The following is a 27,675-nucleotide window of genomic DNA, read 5'->3' on the forward strand; positions in this document are numbered from 1 at the left end:
CTTGGGATTTTCTCACAGGCGTGCCTAAACCGACCTCTGCTCCTGGAAGGTAAGTTGCCAGAGGGAGAAGCCAGGGTCAGCCCACAGGAAACCCTGTTGCAGGATTTCTAATTTCCCCCTTAAGCTGATCACTTTTTTAGGAGTTCCCGGGCATTCTCTAGTCCAAAGTCCTGGCCACCAGGTTACCATCATTTTTTTTTTTTTTTTTTTTTTTTTTACCAATTTGCCATCCCCGCCCCTTCCAGAAGCCCTTTTGGGAAGAACTGACTCTCGTGACTGCCCTATTCCATACAGTTCCCGGCGCCCCCCCGCACCCCCCGTCTCGAAACGGCTTCCCCGCTCCAGCCCAGGAGCCGGGGGTCCCCAGACCACTTGAGAGGAAATTCACAGCCCTCGCCCGCTGGCTCGGCGTCCCGGGTGGTGAGGGCGCTGGGCTTCCCGGGGTCCCCCGAGCGCTGCTCGCGACCCGCCGGAGGTGTCCAGGGGGCGGGGAGCGCGGGTGGGTGGGACCGGGCCGGTGGGGGAGGGGCGGGGAGGAGGAGGAGTGTGTGCGAGCGTGTGTGGCTGGGGGAAGCCATTGCCTGTTTAATAGTTGCTGTTGCTGCACTTCCGCTTCTCTCCCAGCGAGAGAGAGACACGAGTGGCCAGGCCCAGCCGCAGCCGCAGCAGCAGCCGCCGCGGCGGCACGGAGCAGCCAGACACAAAGAGAGGTACGGGGATCCCCCCCGCCGCCAGCCGCCCCCCGGCCGCGCCGCCGGGCCTTGGGGACACTCCTCGCCGCCGGGTACGGGGCCGGAGGGTCGGAGAGGGGCCGGGCCCGCCCGCGGGGGATGGGCAGGGAACCCCGGGCCGCATGGGGTGCGGGGGCAGCCCGCGTCGGGGGCGGGGGGGCGCCGAGGCTCGAACTGTCAGCGCTGCCCCGGGAGCCCCCCGCTGGCCGCCGAGGGGGCCGGGAGCGGGGGAGGGGAGGCGGGGGAGCCCCGTTTTCCCCCGGGGCGGGGGCCCGCGGGGATTAACCCCTCCGGGGCTGACGGGCTCATTGTTATTCCTCCGCCAAGGAGGCCGAGTCCCCCCCCCACCGGGGGTGCCGATCGGGCGTGTGCTCGGGACCCCCGCCCCGGCCGCGCAGCCCCGAGCCGGACGGCCGAGGGGCGGGCGGCGCGGAGGGGCGTCGGGGCGCGGCGGGGGCTTCGGGCCTCGCCGCCTCGGCCCCCCCGCTGGCCTCTCCCTTCCCCCACCCGGGCACCCGCTCCCCGTCTCCGTCCCCCCACCCTCTTTCGGCTTCCTCTCGGCCCTCCTCTCTTCCCGACCTCGCCAAACTCCGCTCCCGGCCCCCCGGTCCCCCGCGACCCCCGGAAAGCCGCCGAAAAAACAGCCCGAGGCCGGTCGGCCGGTCGCCGGGACCTTCCCTGCCCGCTCCGGCCGGGCGCCCCGCGCCCCCGCTCGGCCGGCTGCTCCCCTCCCTGCCCCGAGGGGAGCCCCGGGGGGCGAGGGAGGGGCTGCTCGCTACGCCCCCGACCGTTTTCCCACCGCGTCCCCCAGTTGGGGCCAGAGATAAACAAGCAACGTCCGATTTGCAAAAGCCGTGATGGGCCTGAAGACTTTGGAAAGCGAGTGGAGGGCGGTGGGCGGCCGGGTGCACCCCGGGCCAAAGCCCTCCTGACAGCGCCCGAGTTCCTTCTGTACACTGGCTGCATGGTTTTTGTGTTTCTGTTTTGTTTCCCTCCCCCTGCAGGGGCTGTTTGCGGGGTGGGGTGGGGGGTTCGCTATGTCGGATGACGATTCGAGGGCCAGCACCAGCTCCTCCTCATCATCGTCCTCCAACCAGCAAACCGAGAAAGAAACAAACACCCCCAAGAAGAAGGAGAGTAAAGTCAGCATGAGCAAAAACTCCAAACTCCTCTCCACCAGCGCCAAGAGGTACCGTACCCCACCCCCCAACGCCAGCAGGCTTCCTATTTCCCGAACGGACTGCCTCTTGCTGCATTTGGTCTGCCTCCAAGGAGGGTAGCTTAAACGCTCCCCACGGGTTATGTGTTTTTAAAAAGGAAAAAGAGGGCCTTGGAAGCCCTAATGGTTTTTCTCTGTTGCTTCTTCTGTTTTCTCTTTTAATCATGGTCCACATGCAGCTGTTGTGGCTTGCCTTTCCCATATCTTGCTGCAGTTTGTAAGAATCCTTGTTAGTATTATTAGCGACCCCCAAGTCTGATTTCAGATGACTTGTCCTATTATAATCACTAATCTGTGACCCTCCCCAAGGCTGGCATCCCACTTTATTACTAATACCTGCCCGGACAGCTCTATCACAGCGAATTCTATTACCATTTTACTTCCTTCTCACCTGTTGCACATATGATCTGTGTCACAAATTGCATGAGGAATAACTAACTCACATTAGCAGAGTAAAACATGTAATAGGTGGAGATAGATGTTTTCGGATGGAATTTAAAGAGATGTTTCTGCTTTAGAGAGTTGAGGCAAGTGGATGAATCAATAAACGATGTAAAATGGTTATTTAGGCTATTTGGGGGATTCTTTGTTGTTCTCTTTCGGAACTTCAGTTTACCAAATTTCAGGGGAACTCACATTTTTTTCATGCTATTTTCTCTTAGGCTGTACAGTTGTTTTTTGGTTTTTGTTTTCAAGATGAATTCAAGCAGTGGCTCTTTTTCTTTCCTCTCTTCCTCTTACGTCTCTGGAAGAAGCTACCTTTTACCTTAATCTTTTTTCAGTAGCAGTATCCTCTGATCCCATGACCCTTAAAGTAATGTCTAGCAGATTCCTGGGAACCCTCATACCTTTTCATAAATCCTTCTGCTGTCAGGTGTACAGTCATTAAACTTTAAAGTGGCAAACCAGAAAGATAGTAAGGAATCCAAATGGTAGGTTAGAGAGAGATATCTGTCTTAAAGAATGTAAAATAAAATGGAACATGAGGCTTTAGATCTCTCCACCGAGTAGTGAGCCAAAACTCTCAGAGTTTGAAAGTTTGTCCTGTCATTCTCCCTGACTTGAAATTTGGAAAGTTGGTAAAGTGCTTTGGTGACCTGACCATAGGAGGTTGAAGGAATGACTTCAGCTTATTGCAAACAGCGTAGAGGTGTAGAGTTAAGTGGCAAGATGTCTTGGCAAGATTGTTCTCATTTTCAGAGGGTTAGTTTGATTGCGTCTCAGCTTCCCAGGAGTCCTGACTGGCTCTCCTTGATTAGCCTTGTGCTGGTTCTCCCCCAGAATTTTGGCTTCTACCCTGCCCACTTTGGATGGGGCTTTCCTTAGTCACCGCCCCCCCCCGCACCCCAGCTTCTGGGCTCCCCGTCCAAGCTGGGGCAGCTTTTGGCCTGACCTAAAGGTAGAATATGTGCTTTAGGTCATTAGTATTTTCATATTTTGCTGCATATCCCTGGTGTACATGAATATATTTGGGGATTAAAGGCACAGGCATCAAATATAAAATAGTCTGCTTTGTGCTAGCAAATTACAGAGGGGATTTTTTTCATTAGACACAATTTGTCCATATATGCTAAGGAGGTTAAAAACTCATTTGGAAATGCTTGAGAAAGAGATGGTAGGTGTAAAACAAATGAAAGGTGGGAAGCTACCAACGGTACTTTTATGTATAAAGTTAACATCAGCTTTAGCTCCCTGGGAATCTTGCTGAGAGAGTGGCTGTTAGTGCAAAGCAGAGCTATGGTTAATGGTAAAGGTAAAGAAGTGGAGAGGGACAGTGTATCCAGGAAAGAATAAGGGGAAAAGTCATGGTAGTGGGACCCTATAGATGCTGCTCTGGGAAATGGGTTGATTTGGAAGGTGGGTGTTGTCCATAGAATTGGAAAAGGCACATAACACCAGGAGATAGAATGAAAGAGAAACCTGAATTGGCAGACGGAAGGTTACTTAACTGCATGTTGGAAACGGCATGTTGGTTTTGAGTTCACGCGTAAAGGAAAAGCCCCCATCAAGGGTGGTGTGGACAAGAATGACTCTGGAATGTATGTGTGGGTTACTCTTACGAATCTTTTACCAGTACTCTAGAAACGGTGCGGGTGTTGGTTGTAGAGATGAAGTGGACAAAGCTGTCTGGCATTATACTTTTTAGGTATTAAAGAAGCAGCTACCTTTTCAGTGAATGTTTTATAGGGAGAGGTTGGGTTGACAAGGAGAAGTGAAGTCAATGTGTGTTTTTATAAAAGTTGTGCTCAGGGGGAGGTTATTTTGGCCCGTGTACATAGGTCTTAACATACACAGTTATTCTAGTAGATGCAGGTAAAGAATCAGGAAGCCAGGGTTCCAAACTTTTAGTCTGACATGCAATAATGAGTCAAACAGCAGGGATGCCAAGGTCTCCGAACTGAAATGATAATTGATAGCAATAGAATTGAGCAGGACACAGCTAAGTAGGTATCAGAGATAGTAGTGAGCAAAGCCGTTTCTAAAGTTCACCAGAATTTGTAGGGGACAGGAAATGTCCTTCAATAGGAAAGTTGAAAGAACTTCCCTAATCAGCACCCCAATCAGAATTAAATTTCTCTTTACTTATAAATGGAAAGAACAGTGTCTTCTGAAACCTATATTCCTCATTGCATCTAGCCAGCCTGTCTTTCTACCTTCAGAAAACCTCTGGGAAGAGAAAAGCATCCATTGCGATTTTATGTATGTGTGTGTGTGTGTGTGTGTGTGTGTTAGTTTTTTACTACTGTGCAGCCTCGGTGAGATTTTTAAGTTGTAACGTAGCCCTTTAGGGCTTTATATGATAGGAGCAGGAAAGGTTATAAAAATAGAAGGCTCCATTTAGAAGGTGGAGGAGGCTTAAAGTCCTCAAACTTTGTCGTAGGAATTGATGCTCGAAGCGCCTAGGTAAGCTGAAGACAAAGGCCGTGGCTCGGTGTGAACTGCCGGGTGGCGTCGGCCTAGGGGTGGGGGATGGGCTCTTTGTAGCGTCGCGGGCCGTTGCGGAGATGGGAAACTGGGTGGGGGTCCCGGGTTCTGAGCCGGTGTGGGGTGCAGGCCCAAGAGAAGTGAGAGGGTGTCCGGGCTAGAGCAGGGCCGGGCAGGTGAGCCGAGAGGGCGGCCGGTGCGTGCGGCCGGTGCACCTGTGCGGGCCGCGGGCCGGGGTGTCCGGGAGGCAGGCGGCGGGCGAGCTGTGGGGTCCCAAACCTGGCCCGAGGCTTCGTCCGCGGCCGGCGTGCGCGCGGGCAGGGGGGCGGGGTCGCCGGCGGGGGCGGGGCGGCCCACCGGGGTCCGCCGTGCGGCTCGCGCCGCCCCCAGCCCGACGGCGGCGGCTGGTCAGCCAGCGCCCGCGGGCCTCGCCGGGAGCGGCCATGTTGGCTTCGTCCCCGGGGACGCGGGCGGCCTGGGGGGGGCGTTCTGGGGGGGAAGGGGGAAGCACCCGAGGTGCCGGACGGCCTGGGGGGGGCGCTCTGCGGTGGGGGAGCACCCGAGGTGCCCGTGCCCGGTTGCCGGGGGAGGGCGCTCTGTGGGGTGGGAGCACCCGAGGTGCCCGGCGGCCCGGGATGGAGGGCGCTCTGTGGGGGGAGGGAACCTGAGGTGCTGGGTGGGGGGGCGACCGCGGGCTCCGGGGTGGTGGTGGGGACGTGCTCTCTCGCCCCCCCCCCCACATTGTGATACAATTCCGGAAACTAGCTGCGAGTGAGGAGCTTCAAAACGATTTCCTAAGTGGAAATTGGTGAGAAATAGCCCTGCCGTAGTGCGTGAGGCGGGATTCGAACCCAGGGCGGTGGAGGGCCGGTTCTTTCCTCGCGGGGTGCAGGTCCTGTTCCCCGGCAGCTCGGTCCGCGGCGGCGGGGTGGGGGGGGGGTTGTCTGCCCTGCGGGGCGGCCGCCCACCCCTGATTCTCTCTCCCCCCTTCGCTTCCTGTCTCCAGGATTCAGAAGGAGCTGGCGGACATCACTTTAGACCCTCCACCCAACTGCAGGTGAGCTCCTTTTACATTTTTTTCCTTTTTTTCTGTTTAAACTTTTAGGTGTTTTTTCTCGTCATTATAAACTTTTGCTTCTGTTCTTTGGTTAATGCTTGTTTGGGTGCTGACATAAAGTTAACAGCTGAAATTGAATAACATGAATATAACGTTTTGATGAGCATCTGACCATGCAGTCTCATGTCGAAGAGAAGTGGTGGATTTATTTGGAGTGGACCCTTGTACGTATGTGTAAAGTGAATTCAAAGATGTATGATCGCCTGGTCAGGGATCTTTGATAGGTCATTAAGGATGATGTAAAACCTTTTAGATGCTTAGGTACATTTTAGTTTAGAAAATTGCTTTGCTGTCTTAATCTGTTATTCATGCTCTCTACTAAGCTGATAGAGCATAGAGTTAAATCAAGCACTGGATCCTCAAACTTCTATAAATTTTGTTGGACTTTGGGCAGACCTATTCAGGACATAATTTGTGGCTTTGATAAAAAGGTTTTGCCTTAAATTATTGTATAGATTTAAACTCTTCCATGGGGATATTTTTCCTAGAAATTGCTTTATTTAGACTGTATACATAATGTGTGTTTCAGTTTCAAAACAATTTGATACCAGCTTCTGAAGGATTTGGTGATGACTTGATTTTATTTAGAATAGCCATTTGGTCACTGTTGAGTCAAGGTGGAAGACTTGATGATTTTACTAAATCAGCAGTGAAGTGAGGAGGGACTTAAATTACAACAGAGCCATTTGAGAGAGATTAATTGTTCCATTCTATTACTCCCATAGTTTAAAAATTAAGTATAACAGTTAATCTCATTCTCAGTTCTCAGGATTGTTATTGGAATGGGATGTGAGGTTTCAGAAGTGTCCTAAACTTGTAGAGGTAGAGGAAGAATTTGTTACCCACAAGAAAATATTCAGTGGCTTTACACAGAATTTAAAGGGAGCCTGTGGAAATATTCAGGAATATTGAAAAGGGAAATGAAATATTTTGCTTATGAACACTGAACTTTCTAAACTATGGTTGATGGAGTAAATGGAAGCTTTAATACTGCCATTTTGGTAACATGTTCTTAATGTTGGTCAGATGTGGGATGTTCTTTAGTAAAATTTTGTCCCTGTTTTGTAAGGAAAGTAAGTCATTTTCAGTTTGAAATGCTCTTAAACTATAGTTTGTAACCAGTTAATCGTTCTGGAGGATTTCTCTTATGGCTGTTAAGAATCTTTTCAGACTGTTGTCCTGAACAGTGGAGAAATGGGTCAGGCTTAGGGCTGGGGTGGTTTCGTTTTTCATTTTAGTGGCATCGTTGTTCTGATGGAGGCCTGGAGCTTCCCTTGGTTGGTTGTGTTGAATCCATGGGCTTTCCCCGTGGTAGATCTGTGCTGTGTACTTATTGCCCCTGTCTGGTATGACGTCTCTTCCATGTGTCTCTTGTGAGTTCAGACAGCTTTAGCTGGTCAAGTTATCAAGTTTTTAAAGCATGGTTTCAAAACTTATAACATGTATCAAGGCATAAATGGCTTTCTTATAAGTGCAATGAAATTTAAAATTGTGAGCAATTTGAAGGTTTTCATGGAATTAATCACTTTAAAAAAATCAGATAAGTATACTTTTATTTCATACCATTTTAGCTGAGTTCCCATGTGAGAGATACGTGCTGCTGAACATGTAGAACTTCTTATCCTTGGAAAACCCTCCTAATTACCCCTTCAAGGTGAAACCTCTGACCATCACCTGTGGGTCAGGCGAAGCACCAAACTGGATGGATATTGGGTGGGGGGGGGGGAGGAGACAAACTTCGACATACTTAAAACATTTTGAAAAAATATCTCTGATTTCAGAGAGAACACCAGGCATTTTTATTTTGCGAGAGAAGCGTGTGTTATGTAGACTTTTAAAAGTAAAAACTGCTTTATTTTCTGAAGACGTTCTTCAGTAGAGCTGTTTAAGTAATATGAACTGCAGTTTCTACTTTTGGTTGGCTTACTAGCGTTACTGACAGAATGTTATGTAGTAACCCCGATACTCAGCTAACTTAGGTGAGTTTGGTTTTATGTTTTGTATTGGTACCTTATAGGATGGAGTTATTTACTGTTTTAATGTACATTGTTTCAGATGGAAATGGATAATTTGCAGATACTTTTTGAAGTTAGCTTCCAATTAAAATGTGAATTAAGTGATCTGTTGAATGTGTGCATTTTTTTGTACTTAATGTTATTCTACATGAAAGCTTGGTTCTTATGAAGTTGTAATTTCACCAATTGTAAATTATATTTTGAATGAGTTAAATAATTAGCTTTCAATTAACGTGTTTTATACCCTGAGCTTTTGTAGAACTGCCTTTCTTCAGTCAGTATTCAGTGTGTGGTTTTAAATTTAAACACATTACTTTATTAAAATACAGCAGTGGACATATAGGAACCTCTCAGTAAACCATTGGTTGTTGCGAATCAATGGGAGAGTGCCTTCTCCTGAAGGTGTACTGGATGTGTTCAGTAATTTTAGCACTTGGCAAAAATATTTGAATTCGAAGTTATTGAACTTCAAAACTTGTGTGAAATGCAATTTCTAAAAAAGTTATAATGTGTGAGCACATCAAGTTAAATCCTCAGTGTTTTATATTATGTCGAGTAGATTTTTTTAGAACAAAATGTGGAATATATTCAATGACGAGGTCAGAAGTATTTTAAGTGAATTTTAAAAGTTGCTGTATATTGCCATTTAAGTCACATTCCTTGGTATCTCTGGACTGTTTGGTTATATTTATATGTACAGATGTAATAGTCTCTCAACTCATGTACCATGCTTTTGGTTGTTAGGCTTTTTTCCCTGCATTTTGACTCTTAATCATTTAGGAAAAAAATGCTGTCCTAATTACTGTAATGATTTCCTACAGCATTGGATTGTAAAATTATGCCTTTTAGATAGCTGGTGAACTCTGGGCCACTACAGTCGGTTTTGTAGCTATTATTTATAGCCTGGGGCTCACGCTTTGCTTAATTGACTAGTTATAGCTATGTAACTAACCTGTAGCCATAAATGTCTGTAGGCAGTATGTCTGCACATAATAAATGACACATTTTGCCCAAGTCCTTTAAACTTCAGATTTCACTTAATAGATATATTGGAATTATGAGTAAATGCTCACTTAGTGCCTCGAAACCTAAAATTTAAGATTGGGAGGGGGTTCTGTTTAGGACAAAGTGTCTTCAAGAAGTCATTAAACATTTCAAGCATGGTGGAGAATAATAAAAGTAAGATTTCCTTTTATATTACTTTATTACATTTTGACCATTATTTTTCTGTTTCCTAAATATATAAACCTAACTAAGTCAATGCTTTTTATTTTGGGGGGAGAACTAGAATGTAATCAGATATAGTTGGTTTTAAAGTTTTACAGCTAAATCGCCCATTTTTAAAGATGATGTAAAGGCTCACATGAAGAGCATTAAAAAAAAATGTCAAGTAGTTCTCTAAGAAGCTTTTTCTCAACCATCTTTTCCTCATTTATTAAAAGGGCTGAATACCTGGCTGGCCTACCTCATAGCATTGTAAAGTTCAAATGAGATTAGAGTTTTCTGACTGTGTTAGATGGTGACATTGTTGGAACTGCCCATTTAGCTCTTTTTAATAGCTCATCTTTTTTCCTAACATTGCCTTTTATTGCTTGTATTTTAAATACAATTTTAGGCCATTACACAATTATGATATAAGAATGTGTGTTTTTGAAATGCAGAAGTTGTGGAGTAAAAAGTGGAAGGATCCCCCTCATGACCTCTTCTGATCCTGCCCCTTGCACAGAGATGCTCCAAGTTAGCACAGATCGTTTCTGTGAATTTACACTGTCGTATTTTGTGGTTTTATAAAATCTCCTGGCATTGGTGGTAATAATCATGAGATGTCAGTTTAGAAATCCCAGGCTGCTAACCTTGGAGTGAAAAGAGATGATCCTTTTCTCACAACAGTAAAGGCTTATACATCTCGTCCAAGTTTAGCATGTTTTGTATACTTGTTTGGGTTTAAGAATTGGGTTCAGCAGAAGTCATCCTGTACAAAACCCTGTATCATCTTACCTGCTAAAAAATGTCCTTCCTTTTATGTATCTTTCATTCATCTGCTAATGCCTTAAGGATATCAGTGTGACTTCCAGCATCTGAATGATGTTCAGTATCATCATAATTGTCATTTGGAGAGTTACTACTACAGTGTGCTTCCCTGTGTGTGCAAAAGGTAGTGTGGAAAAATAGTGAGAACTGGGAGACTGGCGTGGCAACAGATCAAAGTGGCACCCAGAGCAGGGTCAGGTTCCTGAAATTAGATCATCACCTGGGGCCCGAGTGGGTAGGGAGGAAGGAAATCTGTCTAAAAGTGAATTGTTTCCTAAGTGAGTAGGAACTCTTGTGGCTGTTGTGCTTTACCGAATGACCACGTGTGTGGATTGTAAAACTGTACTGCTGCTGTTTCTCATAAAGTGAAAAAGAATTACCGTAGGGGGACTTTCTTGGCGGTCCAGTGGTTCGGACTCCGTGCTTCCACCACAGGGGACTGGGTTCCATCCCTGGTCGGGGAACTAAGGTCCCGCGTGCCGAGAGGCGCGGCCAAAAAAAAAAAATTACTGTATGACCCGGCATTCTACTCCTAGGTGTAGTCCCAAAAGGATTGAAAACAGGGACTCAAACAAATATTGAGTCAGTGTTCCTAGCTTCTCATAGTAGCCAAAAAGTGGAAACAACCAAGTGTCCGTCGACAGATGAGTGGATAAACAAAATGTGGTCTATACACATGATGCAACATTATTCAGCCATTAAAAAGAATGATTTTTTTTTTTGGCCGCACAGCATGGCAGGCAGGATCTTGGTTCCCTGACCAGGTATTGGACCCACACCTCCTGCAGTGGAAGCGCGGAGTCTTAACCATGGGACCACCAGGGGAAGTCCCACGGAATGAAGTTCTGATACATGCTATACCATGAATGAACTTGAAAATACTACACTGGGGAAAATAAGCTAGACAAAAGGACAAATATTGTATGACTCCACTTACATGAAATACCTAGAATAGGCAAATTCATAGTGACAGAAAGATGAGAGGTTTCCGGGGGAGGGGGAGGGGAGAATGGGTAGTTATTTCTTAATGGGGACAGGGTTTCTGTTTGGGGTGATGAAAATTTTGCAAACAGATAGTGGTGATCGTTGCACAATGTTGTCAGTGTGATTAATGGCACTGAATTGTACACTCTCCAATGGTTAAAAATGGCAAATGTTATATACTTTACCACTCCAAAAAAGTAAAAAAAAAAAATAAGACTATACTGCTGTTAAAATGTTATCGGTATTTTGAGGGAAAATTGCTTAGAGTTTAGGAGGCAACACTTCAGGTTTTTGGGATTCATGTACAGGATGCTAACATTAGGTTCCTGCCACAGACCATGAGTGCCTGTCACGCGTGAAAAGTCACTGCCTTCAAGGAGTTCATTGTCTAGTAAGCATGGTGAGAAATGCCCGTACAGATTTGGGATCGTACTTGGAAGCGCGAAAGTTACTTGGAAAGTATTAGTAAATGCAGATAACATATTTTAAAGGTTCAGAGGAGTGACATATTACTCTGACCCGGGTGCGGGGGGTGTGTCTGGAGCAGGGGGGGAGATGAGAAGTGGGTGGGAAGAGTGAGGGACACCTGTGGGGGGAGTCCAGCGCAAGCAAAGGCATCGCAGAGGAAAGGCAAGAGGGTGCTGCTGGGCGGCAGGGAATCAACCTGCAGCCAAGGACGGGAAAGAGCGGGGGAACCAACGGATAAAACGTGCGTCCTCAGTGTCACCGGGGGGCCTTCAACGTGTTTTACTGATACCGGAGAACAGCTGACACCCTTTTGAGCTGGAAGTGTAACCCAGTTAGAGCTGAGCATCTGGACAGAGACAGAGCAAGGGCTGCGCGGAGCTGCTGCTGCAGTAGTCCAGGTGGGAGGCCAGGTGGGCCTGGGTTGGGGACTGGTGGTGGCCAGCAAAGTGGAGAGGGGAGAGAGGTGGACAGCAGTAGAATCAGAGAACTTGGCCACTGATTTACATGTGGAGGACTTGAAAGGAGTCAGGGGTCTTTGGGTGTCGGGGAAGGTGGTGGCGCCAGTAGCAGCCGTAGACAAGGTGTAATAATGTGCTTTGTTGGCCACGCACAACGCTTAGCATGTTGCTGCTGCGCAGTAGGCGCTCGGGAAATACTTGCGTTTCGATTATACGTTTGAGCTTATTACGAATCTGTCATTGAACTCGCAGATCTACCTAGCCTACTTTTAGACTAGACAAATTAAATAGATTATAAACTCCCTAAAAGGCATGAGCCATGATTTCTGTCTTTGATTCTGATACTACCTGTTTTTTCCCCCAACTTTTTAAATTTGAAAAATTCCAAACCACAGAAGAGTTGAAAGAATACTGCAGGGAACAGCAGCCTTCACCCTGATACGTCAGCCGTGCACGTTTCACCTTATTTGCTTTGCCTCGGTCCCATCTCCATATATTTACTTTTGCGGAACCATTTGAAAGTGAGGCACAGGCATCGTGACACTCGTGTGTTTAGGTTTCCATGCGTTGAATCTGAGGTGGGCTGGCTGGGGGCTGAGGCTGGAACCGGCCTTGAGGGTCTACATTAGATTTGAAAGTGGGTGATAAAGTACATATACCCTGTCACCCAGGGAAGAGGAGAATTGAGACTTGTGCTCTGAAGGATGCCGCAGACGAGGGATGGGAAAGCAGAGAGGACCTGGAGAAAAAAGACGCAAGGTAGGAGGAGAGCTGCGAGCCCTAGGGGAGGTTAAGGTTAAAGTTATGCTTTGCAGAGTGAGAGGAAAAAAGTGAAAAGGCGAGAGAGGGAGATGCAGTGTTTTTTGAACACGATTGTAGAGAAGGTAGTAGAATATAGAATTGAGGCTGTAAGTGGAGAGCGTGTATTTTGGAAGGCCGGTGGCCTGAACTTGATGATGGAGGGACGGTTTCTAGAGGACTGGAAGCCTTCGTGGTCCTTGACTAACAGTCCAGCTACTTGAAAAGCAACATCTGTCCCCAGTGTTCTTTGGTTTGTTCTTTCCCGGGAGACTTCAAGTTCCTTGAGAGCAAGGGTTATGTCTTTGCATCCCGACATTGTCTGAGAGAGTGGATAAACAATAATACACATTTGTTAAATTAAGATACAAACACAAAAACCTAACTTGGGTCTGATGATTTAATGGAACGTCCTCATTACCCTCTTCAGAAAATAATGGCAAGAGCTGGGGAAATTGCTGTTGCATTTTACTGCTGTCCGTCGCTGGCAGTCTTTCCAAGTTGGCACCCAAGCGCTTTTGGCAATTTTCACCTTCCCGGAATCACAGAGGAGCTCTGGACTGCAGTGTGATACAAAAGATGGTGCTGTGGGCTAGATTGGGAAGATGTATACAGAAAATGCCAGTACCTCTGATTCGCATGCTTTGACTTTTTAGGATTATTGTTTGCCAACAAATGAGTATGGGTTTAGGAGTGCTAAGTAAATTGGGCTTTCCGGAGACGTTCTTCACATCCCAGGGCTGTTCCAGAGTGGGTTATGTCGGAGATGCTGGCATCGCCTGAGACATCTGACACATTCCCCATCATCAGTGGAGTGAGACAGGGCTTCATAATGGGCCCATTCTTATCCAGCCTCTTTTTTTTTTTTTTTAATCCAGCCTCTCTTATGCAGTCATGCTCTAACGTGAAACAAAGGGCCTAGTAACTGGTGTCAGAATACGCTTCTAATCCTCTGGGAAACTTCCTACTCTGAAGGCTAAGAAGCTCATCAGAGCTCCTTGCTGGAGAACTGTAATCCAGGAACTGCTGTGTGCTAATGGTTCCTTTCTTGAAACATACATGCGAGTGACAGTGAATTGCTTGTAGAGTCCATGCCACACTGCATAGATGACAGACTTGTAGGCCAGAGTGATGTCTCACTCAGTCAGGAAAGTCCTACAGAACCAACAGTTTTCATATGTCAGACATAACTGAAAGCTATCACCGGGTTTTGCTACTTGAAGCAGCATACTGTTCCCTAATACTTGAATTAACAAAGTAGTCAAAAACTGACCTCTGTCTGCTTTCTGAAGAACCTGAACATGAGAAAGTGAACCAGAACGTGACCAGGCCAGAATAGAGAGACTGTGTTATCCAGCTCTTACATAGCATCAGCATTGCATTTGTTGCAGGTGTCACCTCTCATTGTCTATAGTGACCTGTGTCAGTACTAAGTTTTAAATAGTAATAGTCAATGAGAGGTCCCAGTAAGGTCGACCACCGTTGAAATGATGACCGTTATGTGTAAGACCAGGAAATTGGGTGTTTGTATCTATTTAACTTGATAGATGGAAAATTGATGTGGGATGGACCCAAAATAAGTTCTATAGAAAAAGACATTGAAACACATTTTCAAATAGCAATAGATGGAGCAGCTTGGAATGACTCAAAGAAAAATTTTAGAGAGGGTACAGCTCAAGGAGTCAGAATTGTAGTCAGGAAGCAGTGCTGTGGAAGAGTGACAGCAGTGTGAGTGAATGAGATCGGATTCATTTCCAATGCAGGCAGACCTTTCATTGCGCTTCACGGATACCACGGCTTTTACAGATTGAAGATTGTGACAACCTCGCGTTGTCAAGTGATGATCAGCATTTTTTAGCAATTAAGTATTGTTTAGGGTGTTTACGTGGCTTTTTTAGACACGATGCTGTTACACACTTAGACTACATTGTAGTGTAAACGTAACTTATGTATGCTCTGGGAAGCCAGACAGTGTGTGTGACTCTCTGTGTTACGATAATTGCTTTATGGCAGTGGTCTGGATCTGAACCCGCAGTATCTCCAAGGCGTGTCTTCTGTGTGCTAGGCTCTGTGGGTGACTCCACAGACCTGGCCTCTGGCTTGTGCAGCTTGAGTTTTAGTAGGCAGTACAGACATTAACCAAGTTAGAGGATTAGTAAGTACAGGTTGTATTGACTCGTAGGAGAGAAATTAACAGTGCGGTGGTAGAGAAAAATCGCGGAGGGGGTTACTTAGAGAAAGCTTAGAAAGACATTTAGGCAAAGACCTGAAAGATGAGAAGAAAGGAGATGTCCTTGTGAAAATCAGAACACATCCTTGGGAAGAGCAGCCCAGAGGGAAGCACACACACAGGCTGTGGGCTGCGGGAATCACATGATGCGGGAACAGTGGGAAGCCATTCAAGGTTTGGAAGCAGGGAAGTGACATTATTTAAGTAACGATTTAAAAGTCTTTCCCCACCCTCCTTGCTATGTGGGAAATAGCTGGGAGGAAGGCACGAGTTGGATAAAAGGTGACCAGGAAGGAAGGTGTGGCTTTATTCCAGGCAGCTGGTAGTTGGGACTTGGGTAGTGGCAGTGGAGGTGGGCTTAGAACCCCTGGACCTGTTGATGGGTTGCATTTGGCAGGTGAGAGAGGACTGAGAATGGCTCCAGGTTTCTGTAGTTTTAGAAACTAGGTAGATGATGGTGATGTTTTACTGGAATAAAGCGCGCGCGCGCGCGTGTGTGTGTGTGTGTGTGTGTGTGTGTGTTGGGATGAAGCAGGAAAGGAAAATCAGGTTTTTTGGATGTGTTAGGTTTGAGATAGATGCCAGTGACACATCCAAATGAAGGTGTCAAGTAGATGTTAGCTGTAAGTAATTGGAGTTCAGAGGAATATCGTGAACTCCAGACACATTAAAACTTGAGATGGGTATACACTTGGGGGACGTCAGTATATAGAGGCTCTTGAATGTTTGGGGAACATCTCTAGCTCACCTGGAGAGGAAAGGTATAGTGAGAAGAGGGCTCAGGATAAAGACTTGGACATCTTTAGTTAGAGGTTGTAGAATCTGAAGGAGAAGCCAGCAAAGAAGGCTGAGAGAAAGGAGGAAAATCAGGAGAACATGGGGTCAGAAAGCAGCGAGTGGACAGGGTTTTGCGGTAGAGTGATGATCAGCTCTGAAGTAATCCTGCTTGAGGTGGAAGAACGTGAAGACCAGCAAGTACCCGTTGGATTTTATGACTTCACATTGGTTGGTGACCTTCACAAGACAGATCCAACAGAGGGGCTGATTTTTGAGAAGGAAAAGATGTTTGTGTTACTGTTCCCAACTAGAAGATTTCGTTGTGTTTATCAGGGAAGTGATTCAGTATTACCAGATTTTTTACACTAGTGTAGAATTTCTTAACGTATATTATTTCTCTTGGAGGCGGGGGTCTGTCATTTTCAGTGAATTCTCAAAGGATTGGGGTGGGTTCCTTTTCTCTCCCCCCACCAGAAAAAGTTCTGCTTTACTGGATTCAAGGCTTTTGTGATCTTTACTGCTAACATTGTGGTATGGATACCATATGTAAATAGTGCAGGATTCATATATCTTGATGAATCCCTTTTGCTGGACCTAATTTGAAAATACTAGGCAGTGGATAAATTGGAAAATCAGTGCATTGCTGCTGCCATCCTTAAGCGTTTTTACATGCTTTGATTTGCATCAATATTTTGTGCTCTTCACACTTGTGAATGCACTAGAATGAGGGGGTTATACGTGTTTACTTTTTAAAAAAATTAATTATGTATTTATTTTTGGCTGCATTTTGGCTGGGTCTTTGTTGCTGTGCGTGGACTTTCTCTAGCTGCGGCGAGCGGGGGCTACTCTTCCTTGTGGTGCGTGGGCTTCTCATTCCGGTGGCTTCTCTTGCTGTGGAGCTGGGCTCTAGGCGCATGGGCTTCAGTAATTGTGGCACATGGGCTCAGCAGTTGTGGCTCACGGGCTCTAGAGCACAGGCTCAGTAGTTGTGGCACAGGGGCTTAGTTGCTCCGTGGCCTGTGGGATCTTCCCAGACCAGGGTTCGAACCTGTGTCCCCTGCATTGGCACGCGGATTCTTAACCACTGCGCCACCAGGGAAGCCCTACATATTTACTTTTAACACTGCATAAGTTACTCATCATAGTATTTTTTCATCCTTTTCAGATTGATTGTTATGTTAATGTTTTGGTACATTAGCTAAAATTGGATAATTCCAGGTACGTTGAATGTACCTAGAACTCTTAAAGCATTATGTAAGCATCATCTTTCCAGTCATCTACCCATCACGTTTTATTAATTTGTTTCAGATTATCCCAGGCACTCTGGGTCCTGTGTAACTTGATAATTGACATCCCTTTTCAGAGATTGGTTCTCAAGGCACGTAATTGTAAATTACACACAGTCAGTCAGGGGACGTCAAGACACCTAGAGTGATTGCTGAATGTGGTTAATAGTTTCATATGAGAGAATGTCCCACAGTGCAAATGTTTATCTTAGTTCTTCCCATCAGCGCAGTGCGGTTAAATAGCAGCTGTGTAGAGCAGTCCCGACGCCAGATTCCCGTTCAGGTTTGGGGGTGAGGTTGGGGGAAGCGCTGCACAAGCACCCTGAGTGACCTGCTTGCTGTCTTGGTAGTCACATCACAGAAGTTGTCAGTCGAAGCACTACCTTTTAGCGTCACAAATACGTTACACTTCATTGACATTAGCTGTGTTAAAAGGTGGGTCCTTCGGGTTATGAATGATACCTTTCACATCTTAAGACAATTAGAGGTTATTTTCTCGTATGCCCTTATAGCAGATAAGTATTTGGAGGAGAAGTTTTTCATGATCTCTCCTGTTCAAATAACTTTGACAAATTTATGAGTTAAAATCGACGACGCAGAGGGACCCGTTTTTATTTGTATGACGTGAAGCTTCAGACTTCAGTCCTGTTGCTGGGTCCACCTGGTGAGATGCGGGTAGCCAGTAGATGGTGTCCTTTGGGTGAGTCGGTGACTCAGGCTGCCTGGAGAAGTGAGAGCAGAGGTCTGGGAGTGTTGACCGTAGAATTTAGAAATTTTCAGGATTGGGAGACATCCTGCTAGTTCAGAGTATTCGTTGGAATCACAAGAGCGTTAGGTACTGCCAGAGAAAAGCAAATGGTCCCTTGTGGAGCTGCAGGTGTTTTGGCCACATGGCGCTTTGCTCCCCAAATAACTTAAATTTCTCCTACCACCACTCATAACCTTCCTCCTTTATGGGAATACATCTCAGTTTTTTCAGGAAATTTATTGGAATTGGCTTTGTAAAATTTTATTTCTTAGCAGACTTTGCTAGAACACATTTATCCTAAAGAAAAGGAGATCGTTGAAATTGGTGTACATCAGAGACTCTGAAAGAAAACACTTGTTTTACAACAAGCACCCAGGAGGATTTTTTATATAAACATGAAAGATAACTTTCCTCTAACCTAAGTAAATAGTTCAGTAAATGTGTGTTAAGTATTTATAGTAATGTGTGAGCAGAGACTGGGAGTAAAGATAGCAATGCCTTCTGTTACTTAATAGTATATGATACTGCTTTGGCCTTGGTCCTTTTTCTGAATCACTTTAGGAAAGTCCTCAATGCATAGCTTTATTCTTCAGATTGGCAGCCCCCCCAGAAAGTGCTGCTTCTTTGTAGCTCAGAATACGGAGATGTTTCCACATCCAAAATGTATTTATTACATAGTAGACATTGCCGAGTGATATGGACCAGTCCTAAAATAAACCACATGTTAAGGACGCAATTCTTGTTAGAACCAAAAATTGAAATTGGTTTTCACTCTGTCTGGCCACACTGCTGGATTCCGTGTAGATGTAAGGATTTCTTCTACTGTATTTTACTGTAACTATTTGCATTTAGGTATATTGGGAGGAAATTCTGTACCTGTAGTACCTGCAAGTTAAAACACATGACTATGAAAAAAACCCTAAAAAGCTATTAAGGTCTTGGAGCCCAAATTAATTGTTATGATGGAAATTTTGTAGCTTGGAGGATTGGATGCTCCCTCTCTCTGTTTCTGTGTCTTGTTTACTATGAGATGAGTGAATTTTCATCCACAGATGACTGGTGGTGTGTTTGTCTTTTTCCAGGGCCATTCTTGAAACCTTTCTACATTTAGAGGTTTGTTACAGTCCAACTCTCATTGCTTTCCAAAGGTTTATTAAACTTCCCAGCCTGGTAGTGAGGCCCTCCAGTTCTGAAGCTTCTCTGAGATCCCACAAGCCCCTAGAGAAGTGTAAGGTTTGCTGATGGTAACATTTACTCCTTGCCATTTGACCTGGAAGTGCAGGAGAAGAAATGCTGTCTTGTTGAAAGGGCTAACTCAAGTCTCCGATACTAATGACATTGCCGCAGGCTTAATTTGCGATTCCCTTTCTGGTTGCAGTCTTTGTCGGTTCACTCTGGCATCTCTGGCCCCTCATAGCCCGCTGTGCTGCCTCCTCTCCCGGTCCCTTCAGAACAAAACAGTTAGCCAGTTGGGTGAAGTTTTCTCGGTCTATTCTGAACATACTCACTCGAGCCAGAAAACACATAGTTTGTGACACTTGACTTTTTGAGGAAGAGATACGATTGTGTGTATCCAGACTATATATGTGAATTACTGTTGGCCTAAACTTTGAAAGTATGATTCATTCCCCAACAGGTATTTACCAGGCCCAGTAGATTAGTAATTGTGTTTCTTGAATGAGTTTTTAAAATAATGTAACATACTGAAAGCACATGATTTGCATCATGAGAATTGTCTGTAATAATAACAGATTTTTGTTTGTTCCAGTTCAGTCTTATTACTAGTTTTGCAAGTACATGAGGCCTGGCTTGGTTATCAGTGACTCAGCTTGGGTGGGCAAGGCGTCTCCTGCCTGCCCCACCTGTGTTCCCCGCCTGCCTGTCTCCCTGTGACCCAGGCTGAGCAATACAGCTCATTGACAACACTGCCGGCGCCTTGGTCTGTGTCTGCCCTGGCGTGTTCCATGCATGGCCCTCTGACTTAAGACACAGCTGTGATCAGCTGCTCCTCAACCATATTCAGTCGCTCATCCTAACATGTAGTGGGCATTTCCTGTCGTGCCAGGTACACAAGACAGAGCAGTGGAAGAGCTCTCGTGGAGGTTACATTCATATGGAGGGAGGGACAGTTTTAAAAATGTACAGAACAGTTCTCATCACAAGAAAAAAACTTTTTTCTGTTTCCTTGATTTTATGTCTGTATGAGATGGTGGATGTTCACTCCACTTGTGTGACAGTATTTCATGATGTGTGTAAGCCAGACCGTTACACTGTACACCTTAAGCTTACACAGTGTGTTATAACAGGTGTTACACTGTACACCTTAAACTCACACAGTGCTGTACGCCAATTATACGTCAAAGAAACTGGAAGGAAAAATGTACCAAAAAGTAATTTCAGGTAACAATACTAAGAAATTAAAACAGAGAAATGGCATTAGTGAATGACAGGGCAGGTGGGAGCCTTGGTGATGCCACTTGGGGGAGATGGCCCTGAATGATGACAAGGACCCAGCCATGAGAATGGCATTTTTAGGCCCAAAGACAACAAATAGAAGACTGGACGTTATGAGTGAGGGTGAAGAGTAGTAGAAGATGAGGTAGGCAGGGGTCCGATCTTACTGATTCCGGTAGAAGGCCATTGAAAGTTTTAAGTAGAGGAGTGATCTACCACCGTGCTTGGCCTGTATTCAGACAAAATTTCCAACTCATAAAGAGAGCTTACTCTTTGTAAATATCCTTGGTTTTTGTTTTTTCTGTTTGTTTGGGTTTTTTCGGCCTTATGAACAGATTCATTGACATTTCTTTATATAGCAGTTCTGTTTCATCTGGATGTAATAGATCTATCATACCTATTACATCTAGATGTAATACATAGAATATGTAATACATAGAATATTCTATGCTGTGCAGACTTCAAAAATAGAATAAAACTTAAATAGCGATTATAGCAGCTAACACTTATGTCATTATTATTGTTACTCCCCTTCTACGGATGAGGAAGGAGAGGCTTAAGGTGGTTACCCAGCTTGCCCAAGGTCACTTAACTGGGGGAGCTGTGTTTAGGCCCCAGCCTTTCAAAGCCTGCATGCCTAACCGTCCTGCTCATACAGTAGCCCTGAATTGAACCTTACGTCACGATATCGCCTGTTCAGTTTTTACTCCACAGAACTGTGTTTAGATTAAAACACAGCTTATTTCACAACTTAGCCACTGACATTGTTGCATCAGGCTGGCCACTTACCCCTCTGTGTGTTCTCCAATGTAGGTTTCATCATCATGGCATTCCTCTTTTAAAAATCGAAGGACTCCAACTGCCCTTAGAGTTAAGTACCCCAGTTCTTTATGTGATGTAGAAATCCTTTACAGCCTGATTCCAGTCCACTTGATCCTCATCTTGTTACTTTTGCACCCTCACCCCGCCCGTAACTTAACTACATTCAGCCTACTCCCTGGAGCGTTCTCTCTCCCAATTTCTATCCTTATTATTTTTCAAAGCACAGACGAAGGGGCTTCACCCCACACAGCTCTCTCATCTGTCCCCCATTGGCACTTTATACTTACCTCTTTACAGCATTTATCACACTCACTTACCATTATTTGTGTTTTCTTTAAAATGCAACTGTTTTATTTCTTGAGCCTAACACCAGGAGATGCCTAAAAAGTTTGAATGATTACTGAAACAAATTATTTGACTAGCAGTAGTTGTATAAATGTTTCTTCAGATGTTAACATCAGTCACTAAGAAATTATAGTCAAGTTGAAGTGATGAAACCAGTCAGTTTTAATCTTTCATTGGTAGAAACAAAACAAAGTTATTTCTGCTACTTCGTGTAAATGTAATGTTTGTCCTTAAGATTTTAAATATAGGTGTAATTTTTAAGAAAATTAAAGAAAATACGCACTATACCTAGTGATTTAAAATTTAGATCAAAATGAGAAGATGGGATCATGCTTTGGATACCAGTGTTAGGTGACGCACCTGCTGGTAAAGGCATTGAAGTTGCTGCATTACAGATAGATGTAAAGTTACTTTTGCAGTAAAATATTAGAGTAACGGTCACCATCAGAAAAAAAGATTTGAAAAGTTTTTTAAAGATGTGCGAGGGCTTTCTCCAGTTGTGGCAAGCCGGGGGGCCACTCTTCATCGCGGTGCGCGGGCCTCTGAAAAGTTTTATTTGACTAAAACGATAAGCTGAGCATTTATTTATGTGTCTCTCTCTGTGTGTATAGCACTAAATTAGATTGTGTGCCGATAGATGCTCTCAACATAAAATGACATGAAACAGGTAGTGAACAAGACACTGTATATATTAAGGTTCGTTAGTGACCTAAGATATAACTGTTTGATTTTTTTCTAACCATAGTTCCCTTTCATCTAAACCTTCTGTCCGGTGATCCGCAGTGATTGCCAGTTGAGTCCCTGTTGCAGCACACCTGCGGGAGAGGGACTAGCCTGCCTATACCGGCCTTGCTTTCAGTACTGAGTGGAGGGGAAGGGAGAGGAGCAGTTAGCTGGGGGCTGGGAGGTAAAAGCCCTGCAGCGGTTCTGAGGGGCCTTGGAGAGGGAGGGGGGTGGCCTGAGAGGCAGCTGCTCCCTCTTCTCTTCTCCTCTCAGGGTGAACCAGGGGAAGGCAGTATGAACTGGAGGGTTTACAGACCGAGGGAGTCGAAGGGAAAGGTGGTCCTTGGGAGGCTCTGAACCGAGAAGGGAAAGGGGTCTAAAGAGAGGTGACCTATTTCTCTCGAGGTCAGAAATGGGGTCTCGCTTGTTTTTCCCCACAGGCTACATTTACATCCCCACATTTGCTATTTTGTACAAATAAGATACATCTGAAAGAGAAGCAGAAAAAAGCAAAGGAGAAACCGTGGATTGATTGGCCCTGCTGGACCTGGGTTCCTGGGAAGAGGAGCCCCAGAGTTTGCCATTATTTCAGAATTCCTAGAGAAGCCCCAGCGCTGTAAGATTGTGGACATGCTACACGCTTCCCGTCTCCCCTCTCCTTTTTACTACCTCGATGGCTGCACACCTGGAATTTTGGCTCTAGAATAATTTAAAAAACATTTTTGCCAAGAAAATATCTTTGGAAAAAATCATGTATGTATGATTTTTTTTTTTTAAACTACTTCCTGGCCCTTCAGAACTCTTTGTTTTTTCCCCTTTGCCTTTCTTCCTCCCTCTCTCCCTTCCTCCCTCCCTCCCTCCTTCATTCCTTCCTTCCTTTCTTTCTCTCTCTCCTCCCCCTCCCGTATGTCTTTCTGAGGTATAACTGACATACAACATTATATTAGTTTCATGGGACTTCCCTGGTGATCCAGTGGTTAGGACTCCAAGCTCCCAGTGCAGGGGGCACAGGTTCGATCCCTGGTCGGGGAACTAAGATCCTGCATGCCACACGGCCAAAAAAACCCACAAAAAACAAAACGTTGTATTAGCTTCAGGCATACAGTGTGATGATTGGATATTTGTATATGTTTTGAAATGATCACCACAATAAGCCCAGTTAACATTTGTCACTGTACATACTTACGGGATTTTTTTCTTGTAATGAGAACTTTTGAGATATACTCTATTAGCAGCTTGCAGCATGCAGTAGTGTTAACTGTAGTCGCCATGCTGTGTATTGCATCCCTGTGACTTATTTATCATTGAAAGTTTGTGCTTTCTGACCACCTTCACCCATCTCCCCCTATCCCCCAATCACCGATCTGTTCTTTGCAGCTATGAGCTTGGTTTTGGGGTTTTTGATTCCACATAAAAGTGAAATCATATGGTATTTGTCTTTCTCTGTCTGACTTATTTCACTCAGCATACTGCCCTCAGGGTCCATTCCCATGATTGCAAATGGAAGATTTCATTCTTTCTTATGGCAGAGTAATATTCCACTATTTGTGTGTGTGTGTGTGTGTGTGTGTGTGTGTGTGTACACACACACATCCCACATCTTTATTAATTCATCTGTCAGTGGGCACTTGGGTTGTCTCTGTATCTTGGCTGTTGTGAATAATGCTGCAGTGGATGTGGAGGTGTAGATATCTTTTCAAATTAGTGTTTTCATTTTCTTTGGATAATACCCAGAAGTGGAATTCCCAGATCATATGATAGTTCTGTTTTTAGTTTTTGGAGGAACCACCATCCTCACCAAATGTTTTCATTGCCACCAACAGTGCACAAGGTGGAACCCTTGATTTCTTTCTTTTTTTAAAAATTGAAGTATAGGGCTTCCCTGGTGGCGCAGTGGTTGAGAGTTCGCCTGCCGGTGCAGGGGACACGGGTTCGTGCCCCGGTCCGGGAAGATCCCGCATGCCACGGAGCGGCTGGGCCCGTGAGCTGTGGCAGCTGAGCCTGTGCGTCCAGAGCCTGTGCTCCGCAGAGGGAGAGGCCACAACAGTGAGAGGCCCGCATACTGCAAAAAAAAAAAAAAATTGAAGTATAGTTGATTCACGATATTGTATTAGTTTCAGGTATACAACATAATAATTCAATATTTTTATAAATTATACTTCATTTAAAGTTATTACAAAATAATGTTATGTTCCCTGTGCTGTCCAATATATCCTGTTGCTTATCTGTTTTATACATAGTAGTTTGTATCTCTTAACCCCACACCCTAACTTGCTCTCCCCCATCCCCCCTCCCCTCTGGTAACCACTAGTTTGTTCTCTGTGTCTGTGAGTCTGTTCCTGTTTTGTTAATTAGTTTGTTGTAGTTTTTAGATTCCACATATAAGTGGTAACGTAGAATATTTGTCTTTCCCTGTCTGACTTACTTCATTTAGCGTAATACCCTCTGGTCCATCCACGTTGTTGCAAATGGCAGAATTTCATTCTTTTTTATGGCTGAGTCATATTCCATGTGTGTGTGTATATATATGTATGTGTGTATATATATATATATATATATATATATACCATATCTTCTTTATTTTTTCATCTGTTGATGGACACTTTGGTTGCTTCTATATCTTGGCTATTGTAAATACTGCTTCAGTGAACACTGGGGTGCATGTATATTTTTGAATTGGTGTTTTTGTTTTCTTTGGATGAATACCCAGGAGTGGAAATGCTGGATCACAGGGTAGTTCTATTTTTAGTTTTTTAAGGAACCTCCAGACTGTTCTCCATAGTGGCTGCACCCATTTACATTCCCACCAACAGTGCAGGAGGGTTCCCTTTCCTCCACACCCTCTCCAGCATTTGTTATTTGTGGACTTTCTGGTGATGGCCATTCTGACAGGTGTGAGGTGATATCTCATTGTGGTTTTGATTTGCATTTCTCGGATGATTAGTGATGTTGAGCATCTTTTCATGTACCTGTTGGCCATAAGTTTGTCTTTGGAAAGATATCTGTTCGGGTCTTCTGCCCGTTTTTTTGTTTTGTTTGTTTTTTGCAGTACGCAGGCCTCTCACTGCTGTGGCCTCTCCCGTTGCAGAGCACAGGCTCCAGACGCGCAGGCCCAGCCGCTCCGCGGCATGTGGGATCTTCCCGGACCGGGGCACGAACCCGTGTCCCCTGCATCGGCAGGCGGACTCTCAACCACTGCGCCACCAGGGAAGCCCAGAACCCTCTATTTCTTAAAGGCAGGTGCTTGATCTCTGGGCTGCGCTTGGGCCATGCTTAGTCCTAGTTCAGTGAGCCCTTCGGGATGGTGTTCAAATTTATTCCAAACTCTTTACATCGAGTCTTCTAATATCCCCTTGACAGGACCACGGATGGGTTTAGTATCTCAGTTGTTACCTATTATAAATAGATTTAAGTTTCACAGATGTTGGTAGCCTGATTGCCCGATCCCCATTACATGCGAAAGTAAAAATCACAAATAATGAAGAATCGTAAAGTTTATACCGGTCGGGGTGATTGTTTTGGCAAGCTGAAATCATCTGCTGAATCTGAAAGCATGCAGAAGCCTTTAGGTTTAGAAGATGAGCGGAACAGAAGGGAGGGCCGTGGTGGGGTCTGGCTGGGTGGTGCCTGGGGCTGTGGGTCACCCAGTACTGCTTTTCTGTCTCCTGTACTGCTCTTCCCCACTCAGCAGTCGCGGAACCTGCCCCAGCCCCTGCGTGAGAGTGGCCCTGCCACCCGCCCCCATGCTGTAGGGAACGTGTGGAGCCAGGTGAGGGGTCTCAGTTGGAGCATTAGCTCCTCCGTGGAGTTGTGCTAATGGAACAACAAAAGCAGTAACTCCTGTCAGCAGTTACTATGGCGCAAGCTTTGTTTGCTTTGAGTGTGGAAACTCATTTAAAAAATTTAGAGCATTCCTAGTGGTGGGTACTGTTGGGCCCATTTTACAGATGTTGAAGTCAGGGCCCAGGCTCTGTGTAGCTAGTGTGTGGAGGGGCCAGGAGAGGTGCCCAGGCAGTCTGGCTCAGGGGCCATGTTCTCAGCCCCTCTACTCTGGTGGGGGGGAGTCAGGGAGTCCCGTCTGATTCCACTTTTGTCATTGGTTAAGACTCTTTATGTTGCAGGTAACAAAGTCCAGTTTCAACTGGTTTAAATAAAAAGAGGAGATTATTGTAAGGACATGCAAGTGTGTGACTCTATCAGATAACTCAAGGCCTGAGCTGTTCTGGGTCACAAACAGCAGAAGCAGGGATTCTTTCGGCTTCTCACCTCTGCTGCTCTCTGCACGTGCGCCTTGTTCTTTGTCACCTGCCTGGAGGAACAGGACCACAGGCACTCAGAGAAGCTGACTTTTTTTTTTTTGGCCAATTCTGAAACTTCTGGATGGGGGGCCGGTTAGTGCAGTTTGATTGACTTCTGGGCCAAGCAGCTAGTTTGGTGACTGGTGCAGAGGACACCAGCGCTGATGGTTAATTTAACAAGATGGAAGAACCCTGTTCCCTTGGCTCTTCATAACTGGCCGTGGAGGTTCCTCAGTACTGAACGCTCCGTGCCAGCCCCCTAGCCGCGGAGCACTTGGGAAATGGTAGCTGCCCAAGTGTTTACTGAATGAAGGAAGGAAGAAGTGAATGGTTGTCCTGAAAAAGGAACACTTCTAAAGACAGCATTTGGCTTTCTGGTGGTTGCCCACGGCGTGGCATAGATGCAGATAGTCTGTTTGGAAGACTTTCCAAACGGGGGAAGGGGCTGTTTTTCCCGGCTGTGAAGTGTTAAGGTGTCTTTTTTTTTTTTTTTTTATGTCTTTATTGGGGTATAATTGCTTTACAATGGTGTGTTAGTTTCTGCTTTATAACAAAGTGACTCAGTTATACATATACATATGTTCCCACATCTCTTCTCTCTTGCGTCTCCCTCCCTCCCTCCCACCCTCCTTATCTCACCCCTCTAGGTGTTCACAGAGCACTGAGCTGATCTCCCTGTGCTATGCGGCTGCTTCCCACTAGCTATCTACCTTACATTTGGTAGTGTATATATGTCCATGCCTCTCTCTCGCTGTGTCACAGCTCACCCTTCCCCCTCCCCATATCCTCAAGTCCGTTCTCTAGTAGCTCTGTGTCTTTATTCCTGTCTTACCCCTAGGTTCTTCATGACATTTTTTTTCTTAAATTCCATATATATGTGTTAGCATACGGTATTTGTCTTTCTCTTTCTGACTTACTTCACTTATATGACAGACTCTAGGTCCATCCACCTCACTACAAATAACTCAGTTTCGTTTCTTTTTATGGCTGAGTAATATTCCATTGTATACATGTGCCACATCTTCTTTATCCATTCATCTGTCGATGGACACTTAGGTTGCTCCCATGTCCTGGCTATTGTAAATAGAGCTGCAGTGAACATTGTGGTACATGACTCTTTTTGAATTATGGTTTTCTCAGGGTATATGCCCAGTCTTTTAACTCCGTAGCACCACAGCTCCCGTTTCTTTCCTCTTCCTCTGCTTTTTGCTCAGTCTCCGCATGTTCACCTCTCAGCACTGCCTTA

General features: G+C 45.4%; 1 protein-coding gene across 2 annotated transcripts in view; it reads left to right on the top strand.

Moving 5' to 3' along the window:
- Positions 1-285: 285 nt before the first annotated feature.
- The window catches only part of LOC132425125 (ubiquitin-conjugating enzyme E2 E1), a 76,396-nt gene continuing 49,006 nt past the window's right edge, over positions 286-27,675 (top strand). The window contains exons 1-4 of one of the 2 annotated variants that reach the window (XM_060011541.1): positions 286-420; positions 625-710; positions 1,736-1,920; positions 5,882-5,932. In XM_060011541.1, the coding sequence (XP_059867524.1) occupies positions 1,769-1,920; positions 5,882-5,932 (203 nt within the window). In that variant the 5' untranslated portion in view covers positions 286-420; positions 625-710; positions 1,736-1,768. Of the gene's footprint in view, positions 421-624; positions 785-1,735; positions 1,921-5,881; positions 5,933-27,675 lie in introns of those variants that run through there. The other variant, XM_060011540.1, reaches the window with a different exon arrangement.

Source organism: Delphinus delphis, chromosome 4 (genome assembly GCF_949987515.2).
Source record: "Delphinus delphis chromosome 4, mDelDel1.2, whole genome shotgun sequence".
Classification (NCBI taxonomy): Eukaryota; Metazoa; Chordata; class Mammalia; order Artiodactyla; family Delphinidae; genus Delphinus; species Delphinus delphis.